The sequence below is a fragment of the Cetorhinus maximus genome, unplaced genomic scaffold (genome assembly GCF_964194155.1).
Source record: "Cetorhinus maximus unplaced genomic scaffold, sCetMax3.hap1.1 HAP1_SCAFFOLD_1813, whole genome shotgun sequence".
Lineage (NCBI taxonomy): Eukaryota > Metazoa > Chordata > Chondrichthyes > Lamniformes > Cetorhinidae > Cetorhinus > Cetorhinus maximus.
In genome coordinates this window covers 21,584-31,895 of record NW_027597753.1, presented here as the reverse complement: position 1 = coordinate 31,895, position 10,312 = coordinate 21,584, and the positions used below count along the sequence as shown (strand labels likewise).

The following is a 10,312-nucleotide window of genomic DNA, read 5'->3' as shown; positions in this document are numbered from 1 at the left end:
AGGGAGTGTTTGATACAGACAGAGATATTGGGGTTTGTTATCAGTGAGGGAGTGTTTGATACAGACAGGGATATTGGGGTTTGTTGTCAGTGAGGGATTGTTTGACATAGACAGTGATGTTTGGGTCTGTTATCAGCTAACATGTGTTTGATGCAGACAGCAATTTTGGGTTGTGTTATCAGTTAATCTGTGTTTGAATACAGAGGTGATTGCTTCTCTCAGGATGCTATCGCCCCCACACTCAGCCCTAGACAATCAGCTAGCGGAAGTTTTAGTACGATTGAGAAAGAGTTTAACGTTAGAGGAGGAGTTTTTCAGCAGTTGAGGAAGTTTGACTCAGTTTGCTCCTGTTCTCTCTCTCTGTGCTGTCGCTTGGGCTATGGAGCTGTCTAGTCGGGGTTTCTGTTGTGGAGAAGGAGTTTGTGTTATTTAATTCGCTGTTTTGCCTCTACCCTCTCTCTCTCTCTCTGGGGATATGGAGATCTCCACTCGGACATTCAGCTGCCGGAGGCGCTCCATCCTGAAGAGCGATTCTCACCTCAGTCACAAGCTGCAACAGTTCATGCTCAGTCCGCTGGCCAGCTGGGTGAGTCTCACTCTCCCTGTCTCTGTCTCTCTGAAAGGCTCCTCTCTTCATGCCTCCCCAGCTCCTTCTAACCTTCCCTCTCCCCCCTTTATCTCTGTCTTCCTCTCTCTCTCTCTCTCTCTCCATTTTTCTCTCCATCCCTGTCTGTTCCCATCTCTCCATCCCTTCTCTCCTCCTATCTCTCCATCACTTCTTTCTCTACATCCCTCTCCATCACTTCCTCTCTGTCCATCTGTCTCTCTCTATGTCCATCTCTCTTTCTCTCCATCTCTCTCTCTCCCTCTATTTCTCTCTCTCTATTTCTCTCTCTCCATCTATCTCTCTCTATTTCTCTCTCTCTCCATCTATCTCTCTCTATTTCTCTCTCTATCTCCATCTCTCTTTCTCTCCATCTCTCTCTCTCTCCCTCTATTTCTCTCTCTCTATTTCTCTCTCTCCATCTATCTCTCTCTATTTCTCTCTCTCTCCATCTATCTCTCTCTATTTCTCTCTCTCTCCATCTCTCTCTCTCCCTCTCCAACTCTCTCTCTCTTTCTCTCTCTCACTCCAACTCTCTCTCTCTCTCATGTCTCTATCTCTCCCCCCATTTTTCCCTCCATCTTTCTCTCCATCTCTGTCTCTCTCTCCCCATCTCTCACACCCATTTCTCTCTGCCCATTTCTCCCTCTCTATCTCTCTTCGTGCACCTCTCTCTCTCTGTACCTCTCCATCTCTCACTCTCCATCTCTCTCTCCATGTCCCTATTTCTCTCCCCATTTCTCTCTTCAGTTCTCTCTCCATCACTCTCTCTTTCTCTCTCTCCTTCTCTCTCTCCCCAATCCCTCTCCCCATTTCTCTCTTTCCACCTCTGTCTAATTTTCTCTCTCTCTCCCTATTTCTCTCTCTCTCTCTATTTCTCTCTCCCCAAATCTCCCTGTCTATTTCTCTCTCTCTCTCTCTATTTCTCTCTCCCCATTTCTCTCCCTTCATCTCTTGGTCCATCTCTCTCTCCATCTCGACCAAATCTGCTATCCAGATGGAGGTTGATTTTGAGGGGTTATGAGCTCATTAGGGACTGGCTCACCCAGGCAACAACTCTGGCCCACAATCCTTTTGGGATCTTCCTTTGCACACTGTTAGAATGTTCATTATCTGCTGTTGATGTTGTCCCTATAAGAGGTAGGGGTCCAATGGTCTCACTTTAATCAGAATTTTGTAGATCACGTGGGGCTGAAATATAATGGAAAGACAGTGAGTGATTTGACTGACAGCAATTCATGCACAGCAAGATCCCACAAACAGCAACCTGAGAATGACCCAGGTCAACTGTTTTTAGTGATGTTGGCTGAGGGATAAATATTGGCCCCCGGATGTGGGGGAAAGCTATTCCCCCACATCCTCCCATCCCCCCTTCTTCCAATATAAGGGCCGTGGGATCTTTTACACCCACCTGCGAGAGCAGACAGGGCTTAATGCCTCATCCGAAAGTGCGGCGCTCCCTCAGTACCGGCACTGGGAGTGTCGGCCTTGATTTTTGTGCTCAAGCCTCTGGGGTGGGGGCTCGAACCCTCAATCTTCTGACTCGAAGCTGAGTAGAGACGGAGAGAGAGAGAGAGAGGGAGAGAGAAAGAACAAGTTGCAGGCCGGGATCTGACCGAGGGGTGACATCGAGCATCCAAACGGTTTATTTTAAGCCTAATTTCATTTTGAAGACGTGCGTTTTTCATCTCTATGGCCCCTACTGGCCGGCAGCTGCCTGCAGACGGTTATTACCCATTTACAAGGCCCATGATTGGACAAATCGCCACTTTTTAAAAAATCAGTGGCCATGGTTGCCAGGGTGGCCATCTTGTAACTATGGCCTCCAAGAAGCCAGCCTACCCCAACAGGCATTTACCGTGACAACAATCGATAAAAGAAATATATTTTTAAACATTTCCCCAATAGGGGGTGCGGTTGCTGAAGGAACGGGCCTCATCCCGCCCCTCCTTAAGTAGCCTCTTTCCTTAAATAGCCTTGACAGTAGGCCGAAGCCTGACGCTGTATTTAAGCAAGCGCCCTCCCACCACCACCCCACTCCGGGGCAGAATCAATTCCCATGGGGGCCACTGAAGCTGGTGCGAGCCCCCACCCACCCCCCCTCCCAACCCCCACCAACTCCCGAGGTGCAAATTTTAATCATTTTTTTTCACAAGTCCTCACTAATGGAGATCGAGAGAGCTGAGAGTTGGGTTATAATGGGTCAACTTTGTGAGTCAGTTGGACAGTCGGTCCAATTCGATGTTCTGCTATCGACAGCGTTTTTATGATGAAGGAAAGCGCTCAGAAAAAAAAATGGAGGATAAAATGGTTTAATAACCCGCCCGGCGGCCGATTATGAGTTTTGTCCTGCAATCTTACTCACAGCAGGCTTAAGGCCTAAAGGGTTGACAACTGTCTAGTTGGAGTGGGGTAGGGGGGAGGGAGGGAGGGAGAACGGAGGGGATGAGGGGTGACAAGCAGGCCAATTTTGTGAGCCTTGTGCTTTTTCGAATCGGCCATTTAACGAGTCTCAGGCAGAGAATGTTCTAGAAAAAGAACAAGGCAGTGGAAAAAGTGATGTAGGGGCTGAGGCGGAGGTGTGTGGCGAGCTAGTGGTGATGATTCTACTCGGTGACAGGGCTGTGCCACTGCTTTTGAGTTCCCCATGTGTGTGAGCACATGTGTGTGTGCGTGTGTGTGTGTGCGTATGAGTGCACGTGTGTGCGTGTGCACATGTGTGTGTGTGTGTGTGTGGGCATGTGTGTGTGCGTGTGTGCACAAACGTGTGTGAGTGTGTGTGTGTGTGTGTGTGAGTGGGCATGTGTGTGTTTGTGTGTGCATGTGTGCACAAATGTGTGTGTTTGTGTGTGTGCGTGTGTGCACAAATGTGTGTGTTTGTGTGTGTGCGTGTGTGCACAAATGTGTGTGTTTGTGTGTGTGCGTGTATGCACAAATGTGTGTGTTTGTGTGTGTGCGTGTGTGCACAAATGTGTGTGTTTGTGTGCGTGCGTGTGCATGTGTGGTGAGGCTTGTGTAGATTGGAGAGGCCTCTCCCCTCACGGTGTGGTCACCAACGGCAGCTAATTTATGCACAGCAAGCTCCCATATACAGCTAGCCCATCTGTTTTAATTTAGTAATGTTGGTTGAGGGATAAATATTGGCCCCAGAAACCGGCTGTGGGATCTTTACATCCACCCGAGGAAATGTGGGTTTACCACCTCACCCAAAAGACAGCACCTCCGACAGTGCAGCACTCCCTCACTGGGAGTGTCAGCCTGGATTAGGGGGTTCAGGTCTCTGGAGTGGGGCTCGAACTCACAACCTTCTGACTCTGAGACAGGACAGAGAGAGGGAGAGAGAGGGAGAAACCGAGCGAGCCCCGCAAATGAAAGGCAGGTCAGATGTTGGGCAGGATTTTCCGGTGTAGGCGGGATGGGAAAATTTGGAGAGCTGTCAAAGGTCAATGGCTCTCCAAAATTTCCCATCCTGCCCCCGGGGTGATGCTCGCTGGTGTCGGGACTGGAAAATCCCCCCCCAATGTTTCGTAAGTTACCGCGGGACCTCCCGGCACACCCACTCCCCAAAATACCCAGCAACAGGCCTCCCTCTTGATGTGACTGACCCATAGCCTCTCGTCTCTCTCTCCCTGTCTCTCTCTCTCTCTCTCCATCTCTCTCTTTCTCTCTCTCCCTGTCTCTCTCTCTCTCCCTATCTCTCTCTCTCTCTCTCCCTGTCTCTCTCTCTCTCTCCTAGTCTCTCTCTCTCTCTCTCTCCCTGTCTCTCTCTCTCTCCGTTTCTCTCTCTCTCTCTCTCCCTGTCTCTCTCTCTCTCTCCTAGTCTCTCTCTCTCCGTCTCTCTCTTTCTCTCTCTCCATCTCTCTCTCTCTCTCCCTGACTCTCTCTCTCTCCTTGTCTCTCTCTCTCCCTATCTCTCTCTCTCTCTCTCTCCGTCTCTCTCTCTCTCTCTCTCTCCCTGTCTCTCTCTCTCTCTCTCTCTCTCTCCCTGTCTCTCTGTCTCTCTCCTTGTCTCTCTCTGTCTTTCTCTCTCTCTCTCTCTCTGTCTCTCTCACTGTCTCCCTGTCCCTCTCTCTCTCCCTGTCTCTCTCTCTCTCTCCCTATCTCTCTCTCTCTGTCTCTCTCATTCTCTCCCTGTTTCTCTCTCTCTCCCTGTCCCTCTCTCTCTCCCTGTCTCTCTCTCTCTCTCCCTATCTCTCTCTCTCTGTCTCTCTCATTCTCTCCCTGTTTCTCTCTCTCTCCCTCTCTCTTTCTCTCTCTGTCTCGCTCTCCGTCTCTCTCTCTCACTCCGTCTCTCTCTCTCTCTCCATCTCTCCCTCTCCCTCTCTGTCTCTCACTCTTCCTCGCTCTCCCTCTGGCCCCCTGCGACCTTCCTAATCTCTCGCAATCCTGTCCCCCCTGCAGGTAAAAACCTTCGATGCCTCCCTGGATGGGGGCGGTGCGCAGTACATGGAGGTGAAGGCTGGGGGCCGCAGGGATTGCCAGGCCGAGTACCTCAAACTGGTGGACGGAGTTTTCCTCAACAGAGTCATGAGGCAGATGTAGGTTGGCACGGGAATGGGGCCTAGCGTTGCGCAGAAGCCTGCGTCAGGCGGGCTCTCTCTCTCTCAGTCTCTCCCCATCCCTGCTCCACTCCGTAACCCCCTCTCCCACCAGTACAGGATCAGATTCCCACTCAGCCTCGCCGTGGCTCTCGTTGGCTGCTTTGGCTGAAGGCCATAGGGTTGGGCCTAGCACAAACCCCTCATCCTGGTCTCTGCTTGGGCCGTGACAATAATTTACATTTGTACGGCGCCTTTCACAGAATATAAAACCCAGCGGCTTTAGCAAATAGAATTTGAGCCCGAGCCACAGAAGGAGATGTTAGGGACAGGAGAGCAAAAAACTCGGTCAAAGAGGCCGGTTTTAAGGAGCGTCTTAAAGGAGAGAGAGAGAGAGAGAGAGAAAAATGAGGTTGGGGGAGAGGTGGAGAGGTTTAGGGAGGGAATTCCAGAGCTTAGGACCGCCCCCCACCACCCAGGCAGCTGAAGGCACGGCCGCCAATGGCGGAGCGATAGGAAATCGGGGGGATGTGCAAGAGGCCAGAATTGGAGGAGCGCAGAGATCTCGGAGGGTTGTAGGGGCTGGAGGAAAGAGAAAATGAGGGGCAAGGAGGCCCAAGTGTGAGGCTGCCACACTGCCCCCCGCCCCCGCAGCACCCCCCCCTCAACAACACCCCTGAGATTCTGGCAGCCTATTCAACTGCATGAGGCATCTCAGCTGCACCCTGTCGCTTCCCAGGATGAGGGGCCTTAGATGATAAAGGGAGGGGGGAGGTGGTTAGTTGGCAAACTAGAACAAGGAACCCCCCACCCAATTTTCCCTTCGTCTACCCTCCTCCCCCCATCAACCCAGAGAGGGCATTGAGGCTAATTAAATCAGTGCTATCGGCACAATTGACAACAACAACTTGGATGGCGCCCTTGACCTAGTAGGGAGTGCCACCAGACGCGTTGCTGGGACAGGCGTCCAGAGGGCGGGCAAAAGGTCAGGTTCAGGAGGCCGGGCACCTCCATGATGGACAAATGGAACTTTTATCCCCTTGCATGTTTTATGCTCCCTTTCAGCGACCCGAATCCCCAGACCCAGCGGATCTATCGCAACGAGGGCAATGACGAGGTCCTCCGTGTCCAGAACCTCACCATCCTGGTCCAACACATCAAAGCTTTTTACCAGGTAAGAGAGGCCGGAACCGAGTGGCCAATGGCGATGAGAAGCCTGAGGCCTGTGAGGCCAGGGCGGCCATCTTCAACCCAGGGCCCAGCCCACCGAACGGATTGGCCTGACACCTTCCGGGAGATTAAAACCCCCGGCCCACTGCTCAGAGTTTTCCCAGTCCCTGCAACTTTTCCACAGCTAGGAAGTTAAACCCATTGACCGCTCGCCTCAGACAGGTCCGAGGGTGCCAGGGTTCTTCCCCAGGCCTGTTTCCCAGCCTCCACCCTTCTTAAACTTCAGCTCACCCCAGGCCCTGCTCCCACCCCACACCCCTACGCCCTGCACTGTCCCTAAACTCGCACCAAACCCTGATCCCCCATCGCCCCTTATACTCGCCAACCCACACTGGCTCTGAGTCCAATGGTGCCTCGAATTTAAAATCCTCATCCTCGTCATCAAATCCTCCCTCCATATCTCTGTAACCTACTACATCACCTTCAAACCTCACTGTCTCTGTAACCTCCTCCAGCCCCTACAACCCTCCTTATCTCTGTAACCTCCTCCAGCCCCTACAAACCTCCCTATCTCTGTAACCTCCTCCAGCCGTACAACCCTCCCTATCTCTGTAACCTCCTCCTGCCCCTACAACCCTCCCTATCTCTGTAACCTCCTCCAGACCCTACAACCCTCCCGATCTCTGTAACCTCCTCCAGCCCCTACAACCCTCCCTATCTCTGTAACCTCCTCCAGCCCCTACAACCCTCCCTATCTCTGTAACCTGCTCCAGCCCCTACAACCCCCCCTATCTCTGTAACCTCCTCCAGCCCCTACAACTCTCCCTATCTCTGTAACCTCCACCAGCCCCTACAACCCTCCCTATCTCTGTAACCTCCTCCAGCCTCTACAACCCTCCCTATCTCTGTAACCTTCTCAAGCCCCTACAACCCTCCCTATCTCTGTAACCTTCTCAAGCCCCTACAACCCTCCCTATCTCTGTAACCTTCTCAAGCCCCTACAACCCTCTCTATCTCTGTAACCTTCACCAGCCCCTACAACCCTCCCTATCTCTATAACCTGCTCCAGCCCCTACAACCCCCCCTATCTCTGTAACCTCCTCCAGCCCCTACAACCCTCCCTTTCTCTGTAACCTCCTCCAGCCCCTACAACCTTCCCTATCTCTGTAACCTGCTTGAAGCACCTTGGAGAACTTTTTTTCATTCATTTATGAGATGTGAGCATTGCTGGCTGGAGCAGAGTTTATTACCCATCCCTAACTGCCCCTTGAGAAGGTTGGGGGTGAGCTGCCTTCTTGAACTGCTGCAGTCCCTGTGGTGTAGGTACACCTGCCGTGCTGTTAGGGAGGGAGTTCCTGGATTTTGACCCAGTGACAGTGAAGGAACGGCCAATATATTTCCAAGTCAGGATGGTGAGTGACTTGGAGGGGAACTTGCAGGTGGTGGTGTTCCCATGTGTCTGCTGCCCTTGTCCTTCTAGATGGTAGAGGTCGTGGGTTTGGAAGGTGCTGTCGAAGGAGCCTTGGTGAGTTGTTGCAGTGCATCTTGTAGATGGTACACACACTGCTGCTACTGTGCGTCGGTAGTGGAGGGAGTTTGTGGATGGGGTGCCAATCAAACAGGGCTGCTTTGTCCTGGACGGTGTTGAGCTTCTTGAGTGTTGTGGGAGCTGCACTCATCCAGGCAAGCGGGGAGTATTCCATCACACTCCTGACTTGTGCCTAGTAGATGGTGGACAGGCTTTGGGGAGTCAGGAGGTGAGTTACTCATTGCAGGATTCCAAGCCTCTGACCTGCTCTTGTAACCACAGTATTTATGTGGCTGGTCCAGTTCAGTTTCTGGTCAGTGGTGACCCCCAGAATGTAGACAGTGGGGGATTCAGCGATAGTAATGCCATTGAACGTCACGGGGTGATGGTTAGACTCTCTCTTGTTGGAGATGGTCATTGCCTGACACTTGTGTGGCGCGAATGTTACTTGCCACTTGTCAGCCCAAACCTGGATATTGTTACACTTGGACATGGAGTGCTCCAGGATCTGTGGAGTTGCGATTGGTGCTGAACATTGTGCAATCATCAGTGTTACTACGTTGGTGGTGACGGAGAAATGCAATGTTTCGCAGTGATGAAGCAGTTGTTCATCTGGAGAGTAGGTACTTGTGGAATCTGATGGACCGACTGTACCTTTTGTGGGTTATTTGTTTGGAACAATGCGTCAGAACCCTGACTCACTCTTCCTGTGAGGTGATGTTAAATTGAGCTGTCGTTCCTCTTTGTGCATGGCCTCTCTCTCTCTCTGTCCCGCCCTCCCTTCCCCCTCTGCTGTGCATCAAGCCCCGGCTCCAACCTCAGTGACTAATGTGGCTCTTTTATTTTTAGTTCTGGTTTCCAAATGCCGCCACTTGCACTGCATCGCTTCTGACATGTCGCGGCCCCCTCGCTCCCTGCCACTTGTTACCTCCTCCTCCGAGCTCGCTTCTCAGCTCAGGGGCACGGCCCCAAGTCATCGGACGATCCACGTCCCTCCCCTCCCCACCCGGCAACACCACCCTCTCCCCTCACAAACCCCCCCCCGGCCACCTCACCTGCCCACCTCCAACCTGCCGATGCCGCCCTGTCACACCCCAGCCTTCAGTGGGTGGGTTTGTGGGGGGTGGCACTTCGACTGTGGGAGGCTGTGCCCGCACACTAAATGAGGGGAGATTTCCCCCTCCCACTTCGCTTACCGTCTGTTTGGTGAAACAGCCTCACTTTGTCTGCCCCTTCGCTGCTTAATACCCTGTCCCACCCCTCCCGCTGTCTGTTAATACCCTCTTTATCTCCTTCTCATCTCACAGGATGACCTTCAGCAACTCATCCTGATGACCCTCCCCAACGTGCAGCTCCTGGGCCGAGACCCCCTCAGCGGTAAGTGGCTTCGCTTTACTCTGGCGCGTCCTCATCTGGTTGCCCGTGGCTACACAAGTGCCGTTTGCTCCCCCGAGAGGCTGTGCCTGAGCGGGCTATTCAACTGCATGAGGTAGCGCGGGCCTCTCAGTGCCTGCCCCGTGCAGGCTTCGCCCAAGGGGTCTTGAGGCCAGGTGTCTTGCCCCACCGGCTCAGACTCAGTTAAACCACGGGGGAGCTCCGGAAATGTACAGTTGATACCCTGTTTCAGGGTAATTAATTAAAATTACACCCTCTTCTCTCTCATGGTATGCTCCTGTGTAAGAGATGGTGGGCCCAGTACAGGGTTAGCATACGCTGCCTGCACCTCTCTCTCTGTCTCTCTCTCTCTCTGTCTCTCTCTCTCTCCCTTTGTCACTCTCTTCCTCTCTCGCCCTGTCTGTATCTGTCTCTCCCTCTCTCTCTCTCTCTCTCTCTCTCCTGTCTGGTTCTCTCTCTCTTTCTCTCTTCTTTTTGTCTCGCTCTCTCTCTCTCTCTCTCTTTCTCTCCTGTCTGGGTCTCCCCTTCTCTCTGTCTCTCTCTCTCTCTCTTTCCTGTCTGTCTCTCCCTCTCTCTCTCTCTGTCTCTCTATCTCTCCTGCCTACCTCTGTCTCTCCCTGTCTCTCTCTCTCTCTCCGTCTCTCTCTCTGTCTCTCTCTCTCCTGTCTCTCTCTTTCTCCCTGTCTGTCTCTTTCTGTCTGTCTCTCTCTCTTTCTCTCTGTCTGTCTCTCTCTCTCTCTTGTCTCTCTCTCTCTCTCTGTCTCTCTCTCTCCCCCCAAGTCTCTCTCTCTATATTAAACTGATGGTGGGTTTTCTCTCTCTTGTCATTTCAGACGAGGGTCTACAGGAGTTGGAGAAACTGTTACTGCTGCTGCTGGGTTGTGCAGTTCAGGTAGGTCCTGGGTGAAAAGCACAATCACTGGAGACTGGGACTAGTCAGAGTGACCACTGGGGCCAATTCCTGCCTGGACACAGAGTGACCAATAGGGAATTAGGTCATTCAACATTCTGGCTTTTGGCACAGAACGAGGCCAACCTCTCTCTCAGGTCTCAGACTGAGGCTTCTGAATACATGAA

General features: G+C 52.4%; 1 protein-coding gene across 1 annotated transcript in view; it reads left to right on the top strand.

Annotated features, from left to right (window-relative positions):
- Positions 1-408: 408 nt before the first annotated feature.
- LOC144676670 (girdin-like) overlaps positions 409-10,312 on the top strand; it is a gene marked incomplete at its 3' end in the record, with an annotated part of 28,228 nt that continues 18,324 nt past the window's right edge. Inside the window, exons 1-5 of the mRNA XM_078537038.1 lie at positions 409-586; positions 5,006-5,142; positions 6,208-6,316; positions 9,148-9,217; positions 10,069-10,127. Of these exons, the coding sequence (XP_078393164.1) occupies positions 476-586; positions 5,006-5,142; positions 6,208-6,316; positions 9,148-9,217; positions 10,069-10,127 (486 nt within the window). The remainder of the gene's footprint in view (positions 587-5,005; positions 5,143-6,207; positions 6,317-9,147; positions 9,218-10,068; positions 10,128-10,312) is intronic.